The sequence below is a fragment of the Pituophis catenifer genome, unplaced genomic scaffold (genome assembly GCF_029215685.1).
Source record: "Pituophis catenifer annectens isolate HBS135680 unplaced genomic scaffold, rPitCat1.0.hap2 SCAF_2, whole genome shotgun sequence".
NCBI classification, from domain to species: domain Eukaryota; kingdom Metazoa; phylum Chordata; class Lepidosauria; order Squamata; family Colubridae; genus Pituophis; species Pituophis catenifer.
Window position 1 is genome coordinate 104,365,370 of NW_027256882.1, and position 26,871 is coordinate 104,392,240.

At 40.0% G+C, this 26,871-nt stretch overlaps 1 protein-coding gene across 1 annotated transcript in view; it reads right to left on the reverse strand.

The window, feature by feature from the left end:
* Window positions 1-26,871, reverse strand: part of RAPGEF6 (Rap guanine nucleotide exchange factor 6) — a 164,313-nt gene that overhangs the window by 29,104 nt on the left and 108,338 nt on the right. Inside the window, exons 8-17 of the mRNA XM_070937314.1 lie at window positions 23,143-23,323; window positions 20,579-20,715; window positions 19,617-19,775; window positions 18,589-18,741; window positions 16,052-16,216; window positions 14,863-14,970; window positions 13,398-13,601; window positions 12,884-12,992; window positions 4,684-4,927; window positions 3,498-3,655 (exon numbers count right to left, since the gene is read on the reverse strand). Coding sequence (XP_070793415.1) covers window positions 3,498-3,655; window positions 4,684-4,927; window positions 12,884-12,992; window positions 13,398-13,601; window positions 14,863-14,970; window positions 16,052-16,216; window positions 18,589-18,741; window positions 19,617-19,775; window positions 20,579-20,715; window positions 23,143-23,323 — 1,618 coding nt within the window. The remainder of the gene's footprint in view (window positions 1-3,497; window positions 3,656-4,683; window positions 4,928-12,883; window positions 12,993-13,397; window positions 13,602-14,862; window positions 14,971-16,051; window positions 16,217-18,588; window positions 18,742-19,616; window positions 19,776-20,578; window positions 20,716-23,142; window positions 23,324-26,871) is intronic.

The window sequence follows — 26,871 nt, forward strand, 5'->3', positions numbered from 1 at the left end:
ATTTCTTTTTTAGCCTTTATAGAAAACTGACTTGCAATAAAATACTTTCCATAAACACGTATTTATTATTTTGTTATTGGATAAAGAAAGCACACCTGGCTCTGTACGTCATTTCTCTGAGGTATGAATCCCTTTTAAAAGGCTTTTTAAAAGCCTGTAACTATTTTGGAAGTTTTACTCCTTCTAATGGCTATCAACTAGGTTATTGTTTATCTGATACTTTGCTTTATAGTGTTACCAAGGAAAGAACTATAATTGTTAACCTGATGTGGATTATGAGAAGAAATAAGTGTCTCATAAATCAATAAAGCTTACTAAACTTCAAGTATAACGTATTGATTGCTTTTTCCTTATGGATAATTCATTCTTTGTTAAACAGCTTTGCTACATGATATACCTTCTGGTTTGGAAAAGCAAACAGAGAGAGGACAAGGGCATATAATTTAAATGGACTGACATTTTCTTCTAATATTTCTACTCTGAACAGACATGAATATACAAACTGTCTGCAAAAGACTAAATTTATAAAATAACCTTTACAGAATGATACACAACTGTGCCAAGCACACTTCCATCTTAAAATCTGATTCAAATATGCAAAGAAAACAAAAGGATGAAAACTTTCTCACTGTATTTCAGTTACACATTTAAAAGAGAGGACCATATTCATAATCTCTATTCATATAAAAACAATTTCACTACATGCAGAAAAACTGTTGAACCTCAGACCTTTGAGAAAAACATTTAGAAGGCTTGTCTAAATGTTTGTTTTCTTGACATGGTAGCTTTAAAAAAATACATGGAGCAACACTGAAATCTACTATCTGAAATAGTGTGATCAATGAAGCCTTGAGATGAGGTGGGCGACAAACAATTTTAATAAATAAAAAATCAATCAATCAATCAATGCTACTATTAAAACATTCACATTTTTTAAAAAATAAAACCATTAGGATGTTAGAATACTTACAGTAAAAGCCAACTGCTGCAGAATGAAAAAGGGGGGAAAGTCAGAATCTAGATGTTATGCCACAAATAAAAACATTTACATGATTTCCTGTAATAAAAATCTAAATGTTTTGTACAAGTCAAACATAAAGTGCTTGTGTCTGCCTTTGAGTCAGTGTTGACTCCTGGCAACTCTGCTGTTTTCTTGGAAAGATTTTGGAAATGGTTTGCCATTGCCTCCCTACAAGGGCTGAGAGAGAGTGATTGGCCAAAAGTCACCCAACTGGCTTTATGCTTAAAGCTGGACTACAACTCCCAGTCTCTCAGTGTCTAACCTGTTGCCTAAATCAATGTACCAGATTGGTTCTCTTATGCACACAAATGGTGTTGAAATGGTATTTAAAGATAAAAATGTAAACAATATGCAGAAACACAAGCAGGTCAAAGGCTTTTTTATGGAGCTCTCTCTCATAAACTTGCCAGGAATTAATATGAAAACAGATATGAGATTTTTAAAAAAACTGACCTACACTTGGGAATGAGTTTAGATAGGAAATCACAAGCTTGCAAATTACTGAATACCCTCTAGAGCAGTAATTATCTAATTCATGTGGCTGGTATTAAACAAATAATTATAAATTATATTGGTTTGTCTGTTTCAAGAAAAGCGCCCCCCTCCTCAATACTGTAATCCTTGTTTCTTAACTTTTTTCTCTTAAGACTCTCCTTCCTACTTTTAACCATTATGGAGGACCTCGAAAGAACTTCCCCTCCCCAATGGATTATCTTGGATATTTACTCCATTAAAAATTCAAATTACTACCATTTCTCACAATTATTTGATAGGATTTTAGAATTTTATTTATTTTCAACATAGGCTGGCAAATAATTTTGATTTCACAGACTCTGGCAGAATCTTGCCAGAGCAAGATTCAATGACAGTCCAAATAACCCGGTTACCCCCACTGTCAGGGAGCTCATGCTAACTTCCGCGTCTTTACTTGGAGTGGGGGGGGGGGTTTCTGGAATGCTGACATTTTGGGGAATCCCCTGGGGTCCTAGGACCACACTTTAAGACTGCTGTATGGCATGAGCAGAGAACCTGTAGCTTTCTGATATTAGTGAAACAGAACTTCCAAACTGCATGATAAGACACAGTAAATCAGCACTATCTAAAAGGCCATAGGTTCTTCCTTTCCAGTTTAGGCATTTTGTGATAATGCACTTTCTTTTAAGAAAACATTTTACATAATTTTGTCTCTTAGGGAATTAGCAGACACCTAATTCTTAGTATTTCATATTCTCCAGATTCTACAAATTATATTATAGAGTGTACCAAAAGTCAGGTCCCACAGCCAATTTATTATGTAAATTACATTACCTGTTTAATTTAGTTGCCATTTTCTTTTAAACATTTTATTTTTCCAATGCATAACCTTTTTAACATTCCTAAGTACAGTACATTTTTCTCTGAAAAAAAGTATTAATAAACACATTGTATTGTATCTGGCCTATGGTATCTGGCTTTTAGTACTATCTGTAAATTAAAGATATTAGTAATCGTGTAAGTATGATTCACTTTTCCTATAAATGCATACATTTAAACAAATTCTGTTTAAATATAGGTGCATTTTATTCTTGTTCTTACTTAACTACAGAGTATTGGTATTTATCTAAACATGCTAGAAAATTGATACTGTATAGCTACGGTTTATCCAGATATACGTATAAGGATGGATCAAAAGATTATAGCAAATACACTGAACATATATATGAAACTGCTGGGAGGGTAGCTTGAGATGAGATATTGTCAATATATTAATGTCATCCATTTACACAGTGACATCCTGGCCAAGCCCACTGGATCAGAGTTGACAGCCATCACTGTCTGAGCAACATAATAACATCAACTGTGGTAGTTATTATTGATTGAATCACACTAGCCCCCAAATTAGTGTGTGAATTCTAGGTTCTTTGGCTTCTGTACCCAGTTTCCAAACTGTTGATATTTACCTGGGAAGCCTTTAATGGAGCATTTCCAGGACATGTCAAAAAATACCATGCCAGAATTACACCCATTCAATCCTACGATCGAGAGGAGGGCTTGTTGCAGCATCCCTCTGCATTAAGGCATTCTTAACATGCCCCTTATGTTATCAAATATCCCTCTCTAAGCGCACCCAATCCTGATAATATTTTAAGTTAAAGCAATTTTGCTCTACTGTGAGTTTGTCCCTTACAACTAGAGTAGCTGACTTTAAGGATATCTTAAAGGATAAGGATATCTATGATGAGTTTATTAATGGCTTTTAATATTACTTTATGTTATACTTTTACTTTCATTCTTCTATTTTACAACTGACTTGATTGCACTGCCCAGAGTCCATTAGTTTTAGGTGGGTTATAATCTGGGCAAAATATACCATTAATGAACTCATATTACTACTCATAATACTGATTTACAAACAACCATTAACAACTAACACTTTTTTTCCCCAATAGAAGATGAACTTTAGACACATATCACAATAAAAAGAGACTTATTTCACCTGAAGGATTTGAAAAATCCAACATGCTAGTTGTGGGTTGCAGGAGATCAGGACTGCTAGATGAAAGAGTGCCAGGAATAGGCATAATTGCCAAACTGTGTCTGCACTGTCTTGTTCCCACAATGCTGTCATCTTGTGACTGGCTTACACTGCCATCACTGTAAGAGAGTATTAGAAAGCTGTCAATATAGATGACCCAGAAAAGAAATTGTTTTAATAAAAACATAAGTGATGGAGGAACTCCAAAGGTACTTAGAAGTATAAAAGTCTGAAATTAGAGACACAGATAGAAATATTCCTTGTATAGAAACACTCATATTGTTGATATAAATGAAGAAATAGATTATTTATGGAACTCTGGATTAAGTAGTAACATTTATTCTACTTGGCCTTCTTAGAATTGGTAAAAAAAAACAAGACTATGATATAGGTGGTCCTTGTTTAACAACTACTAATTCAGCAACCATTTATGTTTCCAATGGCACTGAACAAGGGTAATTATGAGTCCTTGAAGTTCTAGCCAGAGCAGAACCCCATATAACTGTGATGTGCGCCTTCAGCATTTGGTCCAGATTTTCAACTGCTACAGTGCCCCATGGGCATGTGGCCACAGTTTGTGACCTTCGCTATAAGTCAATGGAGAAGCTGCCAGGAAGCTGGATCATTTGAGTTCCTCATTAATGACCCACATTTCTTGCTTAACCATGGACTGCCAGAGCTGCTGTTGCTAAGTGGCACAGTCATGAGACCTTGTGCTTTATGACCATGGTGCTTAGCAACAGAAAATTTATCCCGAATACCATCATTACCTCTAACCTGAAAGAGTGCAAATTCCTTTTCTACAACACTGAATTGAAACCTTCCCCTGAATGCTAATAAGATCCTAATAAAGATAACTTTTAATTCAGTTTCTAAATCTAGACATTATGTTCTTGCATATGTATTGATACTATCCTGCTTGGAATAGTGAAAATGGGTTCTTTAGTGTAAAAATTCTAATTTTTATTAGTACTACAGCTGAAGAATTTGATAAACAGGGATTTCATTTAAAAATCTCAAGAACTAAATAAAAGAGTTGACTGGATAAAAGATTGTACAAAGTTGGATCACCAGTAGTGCTCATTTTAACATACCTCAAAACATTTTCAGTTCCCTTTAAAAAAAAAAGTGTAATGTTTTATCATACCTGAATAGTTTTGGAGGCAAGATACTGAATCGTGTCTTGTCTAAAATTTTCTTGATTCTGTTTCTTCCTCCAGACACAGTATTCGCTTTCATTTTCTTGTTTGCTTTCTCACGTGGAAACATTTGTTCCACATCTCCAGGAATATCTGGGATGGAGTAACGATTATTTTTCTTTTCTGCTATTTTGGGAATATGTGGAACTCCATTCTTCTCCTGTCCTATCCTACTAAGTAGTTCTTTGAATACTGTAAAAATGTAGAAAATATATTCCTTTATTAGAACACAGTGCTTATTTAAAACTGTATTTAGTATCAAAGGTATTTAAAATTCACAGTAAGTCAAAGAGAACAGTAGTAAAACTTAATCAAACTCTCTCTATAGAAATTTTGCTGTACATTAGTACCAATTTAATGATGTGCAGCATGGTGACAGTTTTATTCAACTTTTTCAGCAGATGACCACCCATTTATTTTTAAATAATTAAGCAGCCGCCTGTCCCAGGAGTTATGGCTAATGATATTATATTAAACTAGATTAGATGGATCAAAAAAATCAAGATGTTATTTTAATAATGGTAACTTCATAACATACACAACCACGAGATAATTCATAATTTTGAAGAGGGAGGCTGAAGAAGTGAAATAGGTGTCTTAAACCTCATACCTTAAATTCCTTCCCACAATGTTTTAGTTCGGCCCATCATAAAAGTGCTCTAGGCTAGGGGTCCCCAACCCCAGTTCGCAGCTCTCTGCCAGGCCACAACCAGTTTGGAACCAGGCCCAGAAATGGTGGGCAAAGTGGCATTTGTGAAAGTGGTGTGCACATGCATGAAACAATCCCTTTTTCCACCCTCCTGCTGCCATTGCTGTCATCTCTGCCAGTTCACCAAGCCAGAAAGGTTGGAGACCGCTGTTTTAGATCAGGGGTGTCGAACTCAAGGCTCAGGGGCCGGATCCAACCCACAGGGTGTTTAGATCTGGCCTGTGGAGCCACCCTGGTGCCTCTGCCAGTGAAAACCGATTAGCAAGCTCCGTTTTTGGCTGTGATGGTTTCCTGGAACTCTCTGCCAGAGAAAATGGAGCTCAGGAGGGCCATCCCAAGCTCCGTTTTTGCTGGCAGAGTGTTGCAGGAGGCCGTTGCAGCTGAAAACAGCTTGCCAGCCCATTTTTGCTGGCAGAATGCTTGGGCCACCACAGACACCCTCGACATGAGTGACATTGATGGGTTGGGCTGGGCAGGGACAGCAGGACGGGACGGAACGGAACGGAACGGAACGGAACGGAACGGAACAGAACAGAACAGAACAGAACAGAACAGAACAGAATTCTTTATTGGCCAAGTTTGATTGGACACACAAGGAATTTGTCTTGGTGGATACGCTCTCAGTGTACATAAAAGAAAACATACACAAGCCCACCCTGGCCACGCCCACTCCAACCCCCTGAGGTCAAACACAACCCTGATGCGGCCCTCAATGAAATTGAGTTTGACACCCCCTGCTCTAGACAATGATGAAGATGATGGAGATGGGAAGTGTATACACTGCACATCTCTGATGGAGTACATAAAGGAAAAGGTATCTCTGAGCTCAACTGAAAATACCTGGAAGTAACTCTGAAAGTTAATCATGCTCAAATTACTGTATGCCAGTCCAGCTTTTAAAAAAGTGTGGTCCTTATCACAGCAGGGCTGTGAAGGAGCGTTGGTCCTACCTGATACGTTCCTTCTCGTTGAGTGGAGACAGCAGCCAGCGTGGGTAGTGCCCATCCAATCAGCTTGAAGGACTGAGCCTGCCAATTATTCTTAGTCCCGCCCTTGTTGCCGGGCAGCCCAGCTTTTGGCGAAGACTGGAAGACAGACTCGGTGTGTGGGACAAGAAAGGGAACCAAAGGACAGAAAGAACAGAAAAAACAAGCCGGGTCCAGCTCGAGGAAAAAAAGGGGAGGGTCTGGCTGCTGTCTCCACTCAACGAGAAGGAACGTATCAGGTAGGACCAACGCTCCTTCTCCATTGAGAGTGGAGACAGCAGCCAGCGTGGGACATACCCAAGTTCACTGTCCCGATGTCAGGGGGGGATCACGCTGGACCGCATTGTCCTCTCCGGCAACAACCCTTTGCAGAACCCGGCGGCCAAACGAGGCTTCGGCCGACGCAAACTGGTCAAGCTTGTAGTGCCGGATGAAAGGACTAGGAGAAGTCCACGTGGCCGCCCTACAAATTTCAAGCAAGGAAGCCTGCGTTGCCCAAGCCGCCGTCGTAGCTGCGCTGCGGGTGGAGTGAGCTGTCAAACCTGACGGGCGCGGAAGGGATCTAACATCATAGGCTGTGGCAATCGTCTGGCGAATCCAACGACTGATGGTTGAAGACGAGACCTTACTGCCTTGAGATGTAGGTAAGAAAGAGACAAAAAGCGACTCCGAACGACGGAAAGGGGCTGTCCTCTTTAGATAAATTCGCAGGGCCCGCCGGACATCAAGGGAGTGCCAACGTCGTTCCCGAGGATGAGAAGGCCGGGGGCAGAAATTTGGCAGAACCAGCTCCTGTGCACGATGAAAAACAGAGTTGACCTTCGGCACGAATGTTGGGTCCAAACGGAGTACCACTCGGTCTGCGTGGAAAACACAAAGGTCCGAACGAGTGGACAAAGCGGCGAGCTCGGATATGCGGCGAGCTGAAGTGATGGCCACTAGGAAGGCAACCTTGCAGGTGAGAAGTCTGAGACTGGTAGTCCGAAGTGGCTCGTACGGAGGACTCGTAAGAGACTGTAAGACCAGAGGGAGATCCCAGGTCGGGTAGCGATGCAGAACAGGAGGGCATAAGTTCTTTGCTCCCCGGAGAAAACGCCGGACCAAAGGGTGGTGAGCCAGAGACGGCAAGGAGCCGCAGGTAAGTACTGAAGATAAAGCTGCAATGTGTCGGCGGAGAGTGTTGGGGGAGAGACCCTGGGAGAGACCGTTTTGCAAAAACATCAGAATATGTATAATAGATGGTTGTAAAGGCGAGACACCAACCCGACTACACCAGCTGTAGAAACTCTGCCAGGTGGCAGAGTAAATGCGTTCCGTAGAAGGCCGTCGGGAGGATAGTAAGGTATGCACAACATCTGCTGGAATTTGAACTTCCCTCAAAGTGCACCGCTCAACCTCCAAGCGGTTAGATTGAGCCAGGCCGGATCTGGGTGCTTCAGGGCGCCCTGCGAGAGAATATTGTCCGAGAGAGGAATGCGCCATGATGGGGTCACCGATAGGGACACGAGGTCCGCAAACCAGGGTCTCCGAGGCCAATGAGGAGCCACAAGGATCACTTCCGCTCGCTCGGATAGAATCTTGCGTATGACCCTGGGAAGGAGGGCCGTCGGGGGAAATGCGTACAGAAGGCCCGACGGCCATGGAGTTCGAAGAGCGTCGACGCCGGCTGCTCGAGGATGAGGGTATCGCGAGAAGAACAGCGGAAGTTGGGAGTTCTCGTGAGTCGCGAACAGGTCGATCACAGGATGGCCGAAGCGGAGAGACAGCTCCCGGAAGAGGAGCGGAAGGAGACGCCATTCCGCATTGTCTATCTGACGGCGACTCAACCAGTCTGCTTGAACATTCTGAACCCCGGAGATGTGTTCCGCCCGAAGGGAGCACAGGTGACGCTCTGACCAGATACCCAACGCGACTGCCAGGGTTAGAAGAGATTTCGATCTGGTGCCCCCCCGTTTGTTCAAATGAGCCTTTGCGGCGACATTGTCCGTAAGGACGAGGACATGAGCTCCGGAGACCAGACTGCGGAACGACTTTAGAGCCAAGAAGACAGCCTTCAGTTCCAGCCAATTGATGGGATGTCGAGCTTCCGAGGGACTCCATGTCCCTTGAGCCAGTTGACCTTGGCAATGGGCTCCCCAGCCCAGGAGACTGGCATCTGTCGTCACCACCACCCTCGCGGGCTCGAGGAAGAAGCAACCTGCTGAGAGAGCGGGGGAGCGCCACCACCGAAGGGATCTTCGTACCGCAGGAGGGAGAGGGATCGGCTTCGATGAAGTGCCTCTGCCGGCCTTCTGCAAGGGTAAGAGAAACCATTGGAGTTCCCTGGCGTGCAGTTGAGCCCAGGGAACAATAGCTATCGCAGATATCATCTTACCTAAGAGTTGAGACAAAACATAGGGGGAAACCACCCGACTCCCCTCAACCCGGGAAACCAACTGCCTTAGACTAGCTTGTCTGTCGGGAGAAAGAAAAACTTTGCCCTGAACAGAGTCAATCAGGGCGCCCAAATGCACTAATCTAGTGGAGGGAGAGAGATGGCTCTTTTCCAAATTAACAGAAAACCCGTGAGCCGCCAGTGTCTCAACCGTCAGACGAATATCTAAAACAGCTTGCTGTACAGAAGGGGACAACAAAAGAATATCATCTAAGTAACACAGGAGACGAACTGAACGGATACGGAGTTGAGCCGCCAAGGAAGCCAACACTTTCGTAAAGGTGCGGGGGGCCGAAGAAAGGCCAAATGGGAGAGCCCTATATTGGTAGTGAGCCCCGTCATAACAAAACCTTAAAAACCGTCTATGGGAAGGGAGGATAGGGATATGAAGGTAGGCCTCGGTTAGGTCAATGGAGGAGAGGAGATCGCCCCTCCGAACACCGTCCAGAATTGATTTTAATGATTGCATTTTAAATTTTCGGTACACAACGTATCTGTTTAAACGTTTGAGGTCCAGAATGGGACGCCACCCCCCCGATGACTTAGGGACTAGAAACACCCTTGAATAGAATCCCGAACCCTCTTGACCGGGAGGCACAGGTTGGATAGCCCTGATGGACAGGAGATGCTGAACCGATGAATCCATAAGGGACTTCTTGAGTGGATTACGAGAAATCGGACAGCGGACAAAGGTGTGAGGGGGGGGGCAACAAATTCAATGGCCAAGCCGGATCTTAAGGTGGCGTGGACCCACTTGTCCGAGGTGGATTCTTCCCAGACAGTAGCAAAGAGACCCAATCTACCGCCAATGGGAGGATCCAAAGGGCAATCAGCGACGGACGAAACGACCTCCTCCCCCTCGAAAGGGCCGCTTAAAGTTAAAGGGACGCCCTCTGAAAGACCTATCGGAAGAACCCCGCTGCCTGCTGAAAGACCCATCTCTTCTAAATGTGGGAAAAGGAGAAGAAGAGGAGGACCCCCCATCCGCACCTCTGGAGTAAGAACGAGAAGGGTAAGGTGAGAAACGGGGTGCTCCTCTCCGGAAAACAGCAGCTAAGACCTTCTTTTTGTCCCTGGTTTCTGTGAGGAAAGGATCTAAGGCGTCCCCGAAAAGCTTCGTACCCTTAAAGGGAACCGAAGCCAATCGCCACTTATGTCTAGCATCTGCCTGCCAATGACGGAGATATAACAAACGACGAGCCGTGACTGCCGAAGCCAAAGATTTTGCGGAGAACCTAGCAGCATTCAGAGTTGAGTCGGCTGAAAATTGAACGGCAGCTACGATTTTATTCAGGTCTTGCTTGATACGAGTATCTCCGGGAGCTAGCTTTTCTTGTAACTGACGCAACCAAAGCAACGTTGTTCGATTAAAGAAGGATGCTGTAGTGGTAGCTTTAATCGCCCAGGAGGAGCTTTGAAAGGCCTTTTGAAGGACTTGATCAGATCTGCGTTCATCAGGATGGAGACCTTCATCCGGCTCGCCCGGAACATTGGAGTTAGGAAGAAGAGCTGCAACTGGGGCATCCACCGAAGGAATTTGGAGAAGGGCCTCCAGATCCGAGGATACTTGAAAGTTTCTTTTGTCATTAGCCGAAGGTAGGGGAGCAGATGCTGGAGATTCCCACTGACGTTTCACAACGTCCAAAAAGAGAGGAGGAGTAGGAACGGATGTTATAGGCCTAGCTGGTTCCGCGAACATCGGGTCCAAAGATCCAGAGGAAGACGAAGGGGGTACCGGATCCGCATTTGGAGAGGATAAACGGGCCGTATTAACAGCCTTGAAGAGCAAAGATTTGAATAAGGCTTGAGGAAAGAGACCCGTGAAGGTCGGCTGATCTGGGGGAAGGTTCTCATCCTCCGACAGGTCAGAATCAGGATCTCCGTCGTCAATCAAGGCTGAAGGATGACTGTAGTGAGAAGAAGTAGGAGAAGCGGAGCGAACTGAATGTGAGCAGCCTTCGTCACTGTGGTCCGCTGAAAAGGGGGAAGGCTCTCTAACCGATCCATGTCGACTGGAAAGGCCCGAACGGGCGGCCAAGGATCTTTGAACCGCCGCCTCAATCATCTGCTGTAGCTGATCTGGAGGAACGAACGGATCCAAAGAACGGGCAGGCACAGATTCAGAGGAATGAGCCGCCTGTGATGTTGCTGGATCGGGAACCGGTTGCTGAGAAACTGATCCAGAACCCCACAAATTTTCTTCGGAAATAGTCACTGGGCAATCTTGCAGAGACAGTTGGTCAGGAGTAGGTGAATGGGACAGTGACTGGAGGTGGATTAGAAGGAGCAGGTTGTTGAGGAGAGGGAGGAGGCAACTGAGCGGATGCCTTGTCACATAGTCTGGTCAAAACTTTGTCTCTACGTTTTTCTGCTTTAGAAGAAGAAGATGACAAGCCACCTGAGGAAGACTTGTGGTGAGAACGTGAGCGTTGAGAAGTTTTGGAATGAGACCTGGAATCTTCCATGGCAGATTGCTGGGTAACAGACGTGGAGTCTGATTGGCCAATTTCGCCTGCACTGGCCTTCCGGCCGTGCTTAGACTTAGAAAGGGCCTTAGGCATGACAGACAATAAGACTGAATGTAAAAACCCCACGCACCAGACTGTGCCTCAGTAATTAGATTGTGAGTAAATAGAAGGGAGCGAGAGGAACTCCGCAGGAGGCAGCGTTGAATAAATTATCAATTAATTTTAATCAATCAAATGCCAGACAGATGAAATTGGGAGCGTAAGAACTCCACAAATTGTAAGGTGTGGTGGGGAAGGCCCGAAGCAAATTTGAAACGTTGGTGAAGGCGGGCAATCAATCAGCTAATCAATCAGGTAATTAAGACCACAGTCCTGTGGCCGTAGCAAGCAATTAAGGCAAAGAGGGGGGGGTGGGGGCGCGAAGCTCCACTAACAATTAACGATGGAAGCGTAGAGGCCCACAATTGCTGTAATAGAGTAAGGGGGGGCGCGAAGCTCCACAGGGCACAATTTTAAAACGCCCACGGATCCGGGCCACTGCCACGCAGAAGGAGGGGGCGCGAAGCTCCTCAGCTACTCAGGCAACAACGTCGCTTAATAAGGAGAGAGCCTGCGGGTCAATTTTGGAACAGCAGCAACCGGCACAGCCGCGCAGAGGAGGGGGCACAAGGCTCCACAGAATAGCCACTCAGCCCGCCACGCTTCTCATCTAAATATAATCAGCCTGTGGCAAGCGGTTGTAAGGGAGGCGTTCCGGGGCGAAAAGGCCTCAGCCGGCAAGAATTGTTAATGAGGAATCGCCGGCTGCAAAGACTCGCGCTCTCTCAAACGGCGGGAAAAACTTGCAGTCCAAAATGGCCGGCGCCGCTATAAAGCGCCCGCCGCAACCGCCGACAGTAAATAGAAGCGAAAGTGGTCAAATGCAGAGGGCGAGAAGAGCGCAACGGTAGAATGTCCCTCGAAGATCAACAATCCTAAACCCTCCTTGTGAGGAACGAGGGCAGGGAATCCCCACACCCCTGAACAAGTCAGGGCAGATCGAAGTAAAAGGAAGGGTTGGGTAACTCACAAACTCGATGCCAAACCAGTCCAAGTCAGCAGGAATAATCAACCAATGTCCAAATCGAAAGCCAGATCACAGTCAAACAGTCCAAGTCAAAAAATTCAGAAAAAAACAGCACGAAAGGGATAAAAGGGAGAATTTTAGCCAGAGAGCAGTCCCACACACCAGCCAGCGCTGAAGGACTGAGCCAAAAACTGGGCTGCCCGGCAACAAGGGCGGGACTAAGAATAATTGGCAGGCTCAGTCCTTCAAGCTGATTGGATGGGCACTACCCACGCTGGCTGCTGTCTCCACTCTCAATGGAGAATTAGGCTGTTTACAGCTTGCAGTCTTAACTGCTATGATATTTACTTGTTATATTGGATTAGAAAGTTCCCCACATTTATTTTATCATTTAAAAATCCAGTCCCTTTCTTCCAAGAAAGAATTATTTTTTAAAAAATTAACTGCACTTAGGATCTTGGTCAACATCTCTGCAAGATACTCACCAAAAATATTTGTTTTTACAGTGATGGAAAGATGAGTATTGTTTCTCAAGATTTCAGTAGCTTTTGAAAATGTAATGTTCTCAAAGTTTTGCCCATTTACTTCCATTACCTATGGAATAACACAAACAAGTTAGGCCTGTAAGACACCATGCTTCTCAAATACTTTAGTACTTGATAACTTTAGTATTGGATCAGACTGAATTTGAAATTTGATTACAAAATCACATTTTATTCATCTTAAACATCATCAGATTCAGTTCTTTATTTTTTTTCTCAGTACATAAGAAAGAGATCTAATAGTTTGGCTTCACTAAGAAATGAAAGCCACATTTTAACAAAGTTTTCTAGTTATAATTGGAAGGATAATAATGTATTTTGGGGGAGGGGGGTTGCAGGGACATCTGAAACCAATAGAAAATTTTTTGGTCAGTATATTCAGCTGAATGTGTATGCCTATCTGTGTGTCACTTAACAAAAATAGATAAAAAATATAACTGTTAAAATTTAAGCTCACCTGATCACCACGTTTAAGCCCAGCTTCTGCTGCTTTGCTTCCTGATTCCACTGACTCTACAAAAATACCAAAACCTTTTTCACTTCCTCCAAGAAGACTGAAGAAAAGTGGTGAATCTCTAGAAGGCTTTTGCAAGGTGACTTGTCTCCACTTTGCTTTTGCGGCACACGCAATGTTTAATAACCTGAGATGTCCTTTCATTTTCTGTAAATGGTCAGACAAGCAAATATGAATGTTCTGCATCTAAACAACATGAAATCCTAATTATTAAGGAGGAACTTATATAACCATGAATACTCAACTGTCATTGAATTTCTCTGATGGGAAATTTGTGAATTAACAAATAGGAGTTTTAAATTTGCAGTTTCATGCATCACACACAAGCCACACCCACCCCAGCTCTGCAAATGGGAAAAACTTCACGAAACATCACATGACAGCAACGTGATGCCGAGAGTTTGACACCTGTGTTCTAGATTTTTGACAGGAATCCTGTGCACCATTGATATCAATCATGATTAGGCACAACTCTGACTATTCCTGCCAATTTCTAAGAGTGACACAATGGAATCCTTAGAAGGAATTTTGACACCAAGTAGGCGGGGGAGGGAGTGCCAACTTAAACTACTTCAGTTAGGAACCAGTTTTCACTGGTCTTTGTCATCCACATTTATGGATAAGTATCTACCTTATTACATGAATTAAAAACAGCTGTTCCAAAGTCTGCATCTCTTTGGGATTGGAGGTCCATAAATAGTGTTGAATACAAATTGAAGACTGAGCCCAGGTAGCTGCCTTGCATAATTCCAGCCCCACCATTCTTGTGGACTGATTTCAAGATATAACTGCTGCTTAGTTGGCTCATAATAGTTTAGAAAAATGATGGGTAAAGACTCCCACCCCCCTTGGAATATCAAGAACAAAGGCCAGTATCTTTGGAATTAAGCAGCTCTATACAGATTGAAAGACTGGAGAGATCTTTTAACACCCAAAGTTAACAAATGAGCAAATGACCAATTGAAGAAACATTCAGAAGAGTAGAGTCCTGTCCAGCCATCCTGTGGTACCCATGGACCACAAGATTCCCACCAAAAACCTGTCAGCTTTAAAAAAAAAAAAAAAAAGGAATGCAGCTTTGTATAGGCATAAAATACCACAATGTGAGTCAGAGACCACAATGAAGAACAGTCAAATTGCTCAGAGTAATATTCAGATTGCACAGGACTATCCTCCCGATGACCTTGATTCTGGGTTATTTGCCAAAACTGTGATATAAAAGAAAAGTCCAACAGTTTGGGCTTAAATATATATACTTTCCTGAATGACATTCAAAACAGAAATATGATTAACTTGTTGGACACCCTTCTAAAAATGTTTTGAACAGTTTTTTTTTTAATTTTTAAAGAGGTCTTAGAAGATATAAATATAAAATGTATAGTATATAATAGTTTATATTGGGTCCTACCGCATTTTCCAAATGTTTTTCAAATTCTTCTAAAAATCTTGTCATGGCTGGATCTCCTTCAAAATCATTAAAATGGTTATTCACCCATAGCAGTACAACTCGAGTAACCTAAGAACAAATATAAGTTGACATTTCAATACAATTCTACTGCTATTTCTAGATAAAACAACGCTTAAACTGTTTATCATTTCATTTTATGAGTTTATCAAATTTTTAAATTACAAATTTAAAAAAGGAGAAGTATCATTAGTACAATACCACACAGTAACCCCTAGAGACACAAGGATCCATGTAGTCTCAAAAGGATTTGAGAGCAGCCCTCACATAATTTAAAAATTATAATTTATGACACTCAGAGAAAAGATCAAATCACATGAATTAAATATAATAATTTTAAATAAATATTATTTCAAATTGAAAATAACGTAGGTTTATGGATGTTTTCTTGCAGCTTTCAGACATTTTAAATACCCAAAGCTTCCAAATGCTATTATGCTGATAATGAGTTCAAAGGCTAAGAAAACAGGAATACATTCTTCAATTTAGCTATACATTACAGCCCAATTACTTCTATACCGACCATTTCCCAGTTACTTTATCAATCAATAGCAAGAAACACCCAGTCACATAAAATGTTACTCCAGATTTTGAACTGCAGTAACTTTGTATACAAAAATCAACATTATTTATATCTTTACAATTTCTCAAGTACACCAACTAGTAAATTTTTAAAATACTTTTTATACATATAGAGTGTCCATCTGAAGTAAATGAGGGCGCATGAACTACTTTTTTTCTGCCCAGGAATGGCATAGCATATTACAAAGATCAGAAGGAAATCCTACCACTCTTTATTATTCATTGCTTGTTTTTTTTTTTAATATTTATATTTTTTAAAACAACTCCAACCCTCCTTTGGCAAAAGCTAATTAGATTGAAGCATGTTTATTTAAATTAAGAACAGTCAGAATAAACTTAATTTGGGATGCTACTTTTTGATAGCATAGCATGAATAATTGCATAGAATTTGTTCCTGTTAAATCTCTCAATATACTTCAGAGAAGATCAAACACCTCCAATAAGGTGCAGCAAAAAATTCAAACTAGTTTTCATCAGTAGAAGTAACATTTATTTCAAACATATGATAATTAGAAAAACCAAGTTAGTAATGTCTAATTTAGGAACCAACCTTGTCCCTGAGACTGTCAACCTGAAACCACTCTAAAAGTTTGTCTCCAACTTCCAGAGGGCTTGACAAAAATGTTCTGAATGTTAATAAAAAGTCTTCAATGTAAGTTGGATCCACAATAGAGTGCTCTTCTATTAAATGCATAATGAGGCGTTCAGGTGTAGCCTTAAAACAAAGAGATTGCAGTGAATATCCTGACAACTTAATTTTGTAGTATTATCAACCATGATACAATAAGAGATAGTACAAATAAATATGATTCCTAAATGTCATTCATAAACTTTTATGCTAAAACATTTGCCCACTTATCCTCCAAATTTTTCATATTAAAATCATTCCTTATAAATATTTGCTATCCCTTGTTATTATTTCATGATAAACTCTGCCATTATTTTTTCACCCATGCACTTAAATGTGGTAACTACCATTCCAATTTCTGATGCATCATTAATGCATTTCTAACCTAGCTACAATTATTTTTTAACAGCTGGGCATGAGAAGCAAGATGTAGCACTTTCTTAACTCAGCACTCACTGTAAGAAGAAAGTTAGATATATCTAAATTGAGAGTTTGGAGAGATCAGAACAGAAAACCTATATTATCTTCCTTTTGGGAAAAGAAATATACTCGCTGTTATTTGTCAGGTGCCCAGGTAACAACAGGGATGTCTTATTTAACATCAGCAAGATATTAGAATCTTAGCCAAAGACCAGGTCAATATAATAAGCTATAATAACTCATTTTATTCATTTATTTATTTACTAATAAATACTATAAATAAACATTTAATTGTACAAATTTTCTAGACATTTATTTAGCATTATAATTCATACCATTTCTACACATTCAAATACTAAATTCCTTTTATACTGTATATCTATGAATTAAAGAATCCCTTTGTCAGGCTGGTGTAGGGAACTCCAAAATTGCTTGTCCTTGGAGACTTCAATTTATTACCCTGTCATGTTGAGTTATAGTGATGTCAGGAATTTATGGCCTCTATGGTAATCACGGACTGTCCCAAACAACAGAAGGCTGAATGCATTACTTGGGGGGGGGGGGGGGGTCACACATTGCATTTGCTTTTAGTCTCGGGGCAATTGCAATGTGATCTGGTTTTGAAGATATTACCATTAGTCTACTGATCATGTTTCAGCTGCTTTTGATAGAATCAACTATGGTATCCTTTTGGACTGCCTGTGGAGTTTGAGATTGAGGGACACCATTTTGCAGGGGTGTCTCTTTGGCAGCCATTCTAAATCACTGTTGATAGAGGGGAAGTGACTGAGGCCAGAGACTCTCACTTATGGAGTACAATACATCTCAATGCTTTTGCCTCTCTTTTACATGAAACTGTCGGTGATCCAAAGTTAGAAATTAGGTGGCTATATAAATGTTTTAAATAAAGAAGTAAATCACCCATTGGTTTATAGCCATTGACTTACTTTAGATCTTGATTCTGGACCAAGCAGGTGATGCTACTGAAGTCCTGTCCCAATGTCTGGAGACTGTGTGACTCTTGAAGCAAATAGATTAAGACTCGATCCTGACAAGACTATATGGCTGTGGATATTTAAATCCCCTTACATATGAGAATTTTCCATCTTTGCTCTTGGATGGGATTACATTTCCCCATTCAAGACTGCTGTATGATCTGGGGATCATCCTGGATTTGCATCTCAAATTACAGCAATGGCCAAAGGGCTTTTGCACATGTACATCTAGTGCACTAGTTGCACTCTTTCCTAGAATGGAGACCCTTCAAATAGTCACCATAGTCACCTCATGAATGGACCATTGTAATGCACTTTCTGTGGGACTGCTCTTGAAAACTTCTAGGAAATTCAAGCTGGTCCAGAATACAGGAGTACAGGTAATGGTGGGCATACCTCAGTATGCCTGTGTGACCACACTGCTCCATAAAGGTGCACTGGTTAACTGTAAGGTTATGCATACAATTCAAGGTACTGGTTATCTCCTATAAAGCCGTTCATGGCATAGGGCCAGATGTTTTATCTGATAAACCACCTACCATATCTCCTGCAAACTGGTGAGATTGGGGCACAATGGATCAGGGGTTCCATTGATCAAGCAGTGTTGTGTGGGGGAACTCAAGAAATGTGCCTTCTCTATTGTGTACCTGCCTCTAGAATAATATCCTCCAAGAAATTTGGATAGCTCCCACTCTAATGATATTCAGGAAATTATTAAAGACTGACTATTCATACAGGTGGATGGATGGAGCCCCTGTATTGTGATTTTTGTTGTTGTTGTTTAAATGTCTGTCTTAGGCCACTTACATATCTTTTTCTTTCTCTGTATTATTTTTCTTTTTTTAATTGTAAACTCAGAGATATTAAATGTTTGGCAGCCTTTAAATAGTTTACATAAATAAATAAAATCCAGTAATATAGTTCTTTGAGTTATTTAATAATCCTTTATGATAAGAAACAAGATTTATCCTGAAGACCAATCTTATGATATTCATAAAAGCTGGAGATTAATGAATCTTTAGTAAGATATCATTTTTTGATTACCTTAATGACAATGTGTCCTTTTCTGGTTCCACTGCGGTCTAATTCTCTATGCTCCTTCACCATAACAATTTCTCCTTCTTCCTCCACTTTATGTGTATTTTTTTCAACATGGTTTAATATACGCCAGTAGTCCTGCTGGGCTATACATACAAACTGTTCCAAAACAAGAAGGACATTTTAAAAAACAGCAATATTATGTAAAAATATATTGCCAAAAATTCTTTTAATACAATGAATAAAAATCAGGTCATTTCCAGCTTGTTTCTTAAAGATAACTATGTGTTAAGTTCAATCACAAATAATACATTCCATAGAACAGATCTGATTGAGAACTGGATTTTTAAAAAGAAAATGGTCCTATTCACGTTTCAGTGGAAGACAGCTGTCAATTAACCAAAGATTAAATAATAAATAGTTGTGATTTGAAAAAGTAGTGTTATGAGTAAAAACATTATAAATGAAAGTTGTAATCTGTTTCTAGAATCTATTTATACCAGGGGTGGGCAACTATGGCTCTTTTATGACTTGTGGACTTCAACTCCCAGAATTCCTGAGCCAGCCATGTTAGCTCAGGAATTCTGGGAATTGAAGTCCGCAAGTCATAAAAGGGCCATAGTTGCCCACCTCTGATTTATACTATAAACTCTCCTGTCTTTTTGTTTTTAATCTTCAATTAGCCAAAATGAACATATACCAGAACAATTTTCTAAATCAAATGGGCTAACTTAAAAAAATGTTTTCAAATTCTGGACCCATGACTCCTGTGGAATTGAAATTCCAACTATCTTTACAAAAGTTGTATTTGCAGTGGGTTATGGGTTGTCTAATAAGTGCTGCATCCAGCATCAGGTCAATGGACTTCTAGTCACAGAAAATTGGGAATGGGCAAGAAAGCAACAGAAATTTGACTGGTATTAGGCCTGCCACAGTGGATAAACTCTTGATTATTTTAAAGGATAATATATTATGACGGTTTATAACAAGCTTCACAAAGGTAAAATATTTTACTCTTATATCATCTATCTTACCTGGCAATCATCTACTTTGGTCCTAACCACACCGTTCATGTGTTGCTTTTCCAGAGATGGGGTAATTCCAAAACTATTTCCCATACAAAGGCTTTCTGTTTTCCCATCAGGATAGCTAATTTCCACAGTGCCATTTAGAATAACATACCAAGAATCAAGCTAAAGTTTAAAAAAAAAAACATAATGCAATCTCAGTTATCTTGCTATGAATCAAAAATTCTCACTCAACAGGTAAACATGAGATTTGATACAAGTCCAGTTTACACTGCAACAGTAACATGACAATTCATGAAACAATAAATAGATTAAATCAGAGTTATGTTAATGATCATTGCCTTTATTACACAAAAACAATCAGAAATCAATAGAGACTTAAGAATTTCTGTCGATTACCACACTCTACAAAATCTTATCTTATAGTAAACAGCCTGTTCTTATATGACACCTAACCCCGCTGATAATTGCAAATGGATAATGGGCATATTGTGGCTAGGTAGAAAATATATAGCAGAAGGATTTGAGAAACTAAATATAAGGTTTGTAAATATGAATATAATATTTCCAGAGTAAATATACATAAAATATAAAGTACATAAAATTAAAAAATATAATAACATTATCCAAATACATGTTAATACAAATACAAGTTGTACCAACTTGTTCAGTGGTACAAGAGTATTTGAGAGCTGTGGAATCTAAATATTCACCACAAAACAATAGCAAGAGTATATAGCTTAGCTATCCTCATGGATATTTTAATATGCTTGTCAGCCAAAAAAAACTATCTCTACCTAATCTGACCCATTAGGGAATACTAACATTGAGAACTTCTCATTATATATATAATTATGCCAAAGAATTATATGTTTCAGTAAACATTATTCAAATGGTCATCCTATTTGTTCAATAGAGAAACTCATGTATAATACAGTAACATTTCCATGGCAACATGCCCTACTTACTTCTTGCCCATCTTCAAGGATGATGGCTCCTGCTTGCTCTACCACTTCAAATATCATGACAGAACAAAGTTCTCTTCTTACTGACATAGTCATGTTTGCAAATGCTGGAAGCTGATGCATAAATTCCAGTAATTGTTCTAGTGGAACGAAAGTTTCATGTTAAATTTAAATAATATACTTTATAAGGTAAAACTATCATGTACATTGTCAAATGTTATTTAATTTTTATAACAGGACTGAATTTCTATCTGTATCATCCATCAATTCAAGCTAATTAACATAGGTAACTTCACTGACTTGAATTCAATTCTGGCTTTCTACATTGAAAATGTACTTGAATCATATGGAAGGGTTATTATGTACTACATCTTACACTGAGGGAGAGAGGGAGGAAGAGATTAAATGCATAAGAACAAGACTTACCATTAAGCACTATGCAAAAAAAGTTGTAACTATTTTCCTACATTAGCATTTATTTATTTGTATGCATGCATGCATGTATCGATTTAAAAAGATTTACACAGCCGCCCACCTAATATACAATAAAACTGAGCAGCAAACAAGGACACAATAAAACATAAAAACAATTCCCAGCAGTCCAAAACAAATTCCTCCACCACTGAGCATTCATATTTACTAGGCTCTAACCCAGGGGTGAAATCCAGCAGGTTCTGACAGGTTCTGGAGAACCGATAGTGGAAAATTTGAGCAGTTCGGAGAACTGACAAATACCACCTCTGGCTGGCCCCAGAGTGGGTGGGAATGGAGATTTTGCAATATCCTTGCCCCAGGAGTGGGGAGGGAATGGGGATTTTGCAGTATCCTTCCCCTGGACTAGGGTAGGAATGGAGATTTTGGAGTAACCTTCCCCTGCCACGCCCACCAAGCCATGCCCACCAAACCACACCACGCCCACCAAGCCATGCCTACAGAACGGAAATTAAAAAAAAAATGGATTTCACCATTGGTCTAACCACACACTAATCCAGTCAGTCCTTAGAGAGAAAAGCCAATTTTCCAAGGCTTTCCAGAAAGCCAGAAACATTGGAGGAGGGTGTTTCATAGGACAGAAACAGCTACAGAGAAGGTTCATTTCCTAGTCCCATCAGATGACTACATTTAATGGAAGTGTCCAGGAGCATGACCACTCTATCCTATCTGGTGGAACAGACAGATACCCTTACAGAGAGGTGTTTCATAAATAACCTGGTCCTATGCTATCCAGGGCTTTAAAGATAATAACTAGCATCTTGAATTTCATCTAGAAAGTTCTAGTGCAGTTTACAAAGCAATGGCATATAATACAGGCATAGTGCCTAGATCTGCAGGTGCCACTCCATTCCAAACCCAATTGTAACTTCACAATTATATTTAAGGGCAGGCCTGTGTATTGAGTGTTGCAGTATCCAATCAGGAAGTGATCGAAATGTGGAGAAGCAGAGCTTCCAAGTTGAATTGGTGCAAAGGCCATCCAGTCATGGCTGACACGATCTAGGGGTGTTTTCCATTGCTTCATCTCCCACAGCACTTCCATAAAGTAAAATGCTATACAGGATCCAGACTCACAAGAGATTCTGCATAGCATGATCCAATCACGGCCCTTGTCACATGCCTATCTCAAGCAGCAACCTGGTTTTCAGCTGGATAGTGTGTCACAGCCTTGGTAAAATTTTCAAGTTCCTTCTACAACCCAATTACGGTGGGATGATTGAATACTACCCATCTCCCTACAATAGGGGATAATTGCTCAGAACTCCAGATACAAGAGAATGTGAGGCCACCATAGTTGCCAAGGTGGTCATGAACTCCCAAGCCACCTCTGACTCCAGGTCCAGAGAAGGCAGGTAGAAATCCTCCATAAACATAAGCCTGGAGAAATCTATCCCGAAACTGGATAGATTTGAGAAATTTGATCAGGGAGGAAGATAAGCAAGCAACAGTCCCAAGTGATCCCTATAACCCAGTTTCATAAACAGTCCTAGATCTGGCTATGTCTGTGGTAGTATCTCTAAAGCCCACCAGGACCCCTAAATGATAAGAGCCACATTTCATCTCCTGCCCAGACTTTCAGGTGATGCAAAACCCAAAATCTAGGAAGAAAGATTTGTGAGAGAAAACAGCCCTTCCCATACTCAATCAAGTTTAAATGATACATGCCAGGTCTTTGTTCTATAATCAAGTCATCAATGAGATGAGCTTTATTACAAGGAAACCTAAGGTTAAATAACAACAGTCAGAATCCAGAGCTCCTAAATCTTCAGGAACCAGATCTTGGGACTATATACAAGAAATTAGAGTGTAGAATTGGTCTTGGACCCTCAAGCCACTTTCCTTTAGGGCATGACCCATCATATCTCCCACCATACCTTCAGGGTCCCATCTTGAGTGCATTGTTCTCCCTGCTCTCGTTCTCCTACATAATTTATTTCCTTCCCAATGCCATTCCACTCCCAATAATGATTGCTATTTGGGTAATTCATTACTGCATCTCTATGTATTAACTGTAATAGGTTGTACAACAATATAACAGATTTATTTATGGAGGCAATATTTTTATTTCTCACCAATATCATCATCTGTTTTGTCAGCAGGTTCTTTTTCAAGACACTCCCGAACAACATCTCGCCCTAGCAGAGGATCAGATGTTCTGTCAATGTCTTCATCTTCTTCTTCATCATCTTCAGAATCTACAGGCGCTTCTGGGAGACCAGTTAAATCTACATCTCCCATCTCACTTTCTGTAGCCTAAACATACAAGCAATAAACAATATTTAAGTGTCTTAAAGTTAAACATTTATGCATATGATGCTGGCTAATTGACTATATTTTATTTTCCAAGGCAATAAATCCTATGATCCATCCGTCAAACCACTCTTAGGGAAATCAAGTAAAACCCATTACCATTAGTTAAACAAATACCAACACAAGCAGTTATGAACCTGTATCTTACATATGGATATCTGACTGACTTGCTGGATTCTAGATTGTTTTTAAAAGTTACTTCAATACTGTTTAACTCTGAAATCAAATATTTAAAACCTATTCAACAACAGGAAAAAGTTATTTTAAAAAATATTGGTTCATCCCAAAAGGATTTTATTAATAGCATGGTTGATATCAAAAACAGAAAATCTTAATACAATGAATTTTAACTAGATCACATAACTTGCCAGAAGAAAAAAAATATTGATATGGCGATAAGAAAAACTATATATTCAAATATCATACAGGTGAACATTGTTTAACAACCACTCATTCAGCAACCATTCAAACTTAGAATGGCACTGAAAGAATGGTACTTATGAGTAGTCCTCATACTTATAACAGCTAGAGAGGTCCCACAGTCACATGATTGCCTACAAGCAAAGTCAATGAGGAAGCTGGCAGGAGGTCACAAATGGTCACCACATGACATCCGCAAGTATGGATCATGATGTACGTAACTTGACAATTGTAACTAGAATGGAAGGATTTCTGTCGCTAAATAGCACGATCACATGACGTACCACTTTACAACTGCATTTCTCAGCAATGGAAATTACGATCCCAGTTGCTGTTGTTAACCGAGAATTATCTGTATCAGATTTAAAGTTATGTACCAAAGTCATGTCATGAGATGTAGATAAATTTAAATCCAATCCCAACTTTATCTAATCTTCAATTTGAAAAGTTCCAGATTGCTTTTTATGAAGGAAAACAATATTTTTCTTCATAAAATTCTTCACAATCTATCAAAGCCTCAATTAATTTCATTCTTATTTGGCTAACATATAAAATTGAGTAAGAGGGATCAAATTACAAAACTTACCGAATTGTTCTTTAAGAGAAAAAGCAGGATTTTTTTTTTTGTTCCTAATACTGAGGTGTATCTAAGAATTTTCTAGCCATAAATTATTTGAGGCATTAATAAGAGGTACGAGAGAGATGGGCCAATGTTTCTGACTACATAGCATGAATTAGGAAAAAATTTAAATATGGTATGTTTCAATTGTCTTATTCTCTTGTTTCACTACTCTAATGCATTTTAACCACAAAATAAAACTTGGCTGATCTGAAAAGGCACAGAGGAAAGAATTACATGATTTAAAAGGGGGGGGGGAGATAAATTCTAATGTTCAGTTTTTTCTGGGGAAAAAAAGTTAGTATTTCTGGAAGAAGGAAACCTGTTGAATTTGTATATGTTAGAGTAAGGTAGTCTAACATTCCTAATAGGTTCAGAAGAAAATAACATCATAACTAGAAAAAATAAACAAATATTCCAGGATTATTGAGGCCTAAGATTGAAAACATTTAAGACCATGGTACTGCAGAAGCTAAGAAGCTTTGCATAAAAGAAATATTACTTAAAGTCCCATTTAAGAAAAAATATTAATTTGACCAATAATTAGTATTTGCTGGACAGATTACATAGAATAATATAAAAATAAAATCCAAATCTGTCTATCATTAATATCTTCCTAACATGCTAGTTGACTTTGCTGTCTTCAAAAGAGTGGTCTTTGTCTTTTAAATGTAGATGGTGTGCTGAATCTTATCCTGATGGGTTTGTTCTCCTATGTTGTGCCATGAGTTTAAGAAGTGGTTGTTTTGTTTCCCCAATATACAGATCTGCACATCTCACTGCACTGTACTGCATATACCACATTGTGCAACTCTGTACATTGGGGAAACAAAACAACCACTTCAAATTGATTCAAAATTCAAATTGAACAGCCCTCTCTCAATGGTGTGGGGGGGGGGGATAAGACATCATCTACAACATGGTGCTTTCAGCAGTTCCAGAATGCTTCATACCCTTTGCACTACTTAGGTGACCCTGAGGACACAGGGTCCTCCAAATGGCCTCTACAATTATCTAAAAGGATGCTAATGACCAGCTGTCTGCAAGAAATATAAATCCTTCCATTCTCCATCATCCAGTCAGAGCTAAAGAAGCTTCTTGGATAAGAAGAGAAATATCTTCAAAGAAAAAGCAAGGAAGTCCAGTTGCCTCTTGAAAAAGCATCTTTGGGACAACCATGATCTGGATGATTGAGAATCTTCATAGATATGATGATGGATGATATTACCCAGTGCTTCATGTAGATATTTTAAACTGGAGCCAAGAGAGCACCAAATCCTGCAGAACATCACGAAGTAGCGGTCAAGGATAGGACCTCTCACTATGATCAATTGGAACCGGTTCAGAGGAAGAAGAGAACCAGCACAATACAGTGCCATTCACCTCCAATCACTTCAGCTGATCTAGAAGGTCACTATGGTCAATAGTATTGCAGGCTATCAAGGGATCAAGAAAAGCCAGGTGCACTAGTCTACATCCAGCTTACTCCAAGGGTTACACAAAAGGGTGAAAGTGCTGTCTCTGTCCCACATTTAGGTCAGTATCACATCGTACAATTTCTAATATATAAATATACACATGGATAACAGCCCTTATATGTTGTATTTATTGGCTTAAAATGAGCCTTTAATTCTATTCCACGGGACAGATTTTGGTGGAAGCTGTGTCTCATATTTATTGATCAGAGAAAATTTTATTTATATCACAACTTGTTCCAATAAATATGAGTAAGCTTACACTATGCAGTGCAGTCATGTCATGATTTATCATTTTTAGAATATACATCATCCAAGGATCAGGTTGCAATACAAACAAAAAACGTGTCTTCGGAGTCAGTACAGAAGTACAAATATTACATCTCTGCTGCGGTACATTACCAAGTTCACTTAACACAATGGCTTAAAGATAATTTGGGAGAGGTCCTTTCAAAATTAGGATGTTGTGTACTTCACTTGATGGTAATGGTGATGGATAGCAAAGCTCTGCTAGCAACATTTGATGTAGAATTTGTTTGATTTATTCCTCAGATCTCCAATTTCATAGAGATTTTGGGAGGAAGATAATCCATGCAAAAATTAAAAGGAACATAAGTGGGATTTGTTTAACAACTGTCTCATACAATGACTGTTTGCAATTATGCCAGTAATGAAAAAATAACTCTGCAACCAATCATCACATGTATATCTATAAAGCAAAGAAATACTGAAGTAAGATCATAAAGTGAAATGGTGTAGTTGCCATTTCACTTTAGTGGTCTCTTTGATTAACAGCCAACTTACCAGTCCCAATTATGGTTACATATTAAAATATTCCAAACCTCTATTTTTTATAGTATTATATTACTGCTTTCTGATATTTAATATTGGGGGGGGGGCTACTTTGTGAACCAACAAATGGTTATAGCAGCAAGTTTAACAACTGTGGCACAGTGGATTCATGAGTCAACACTTCT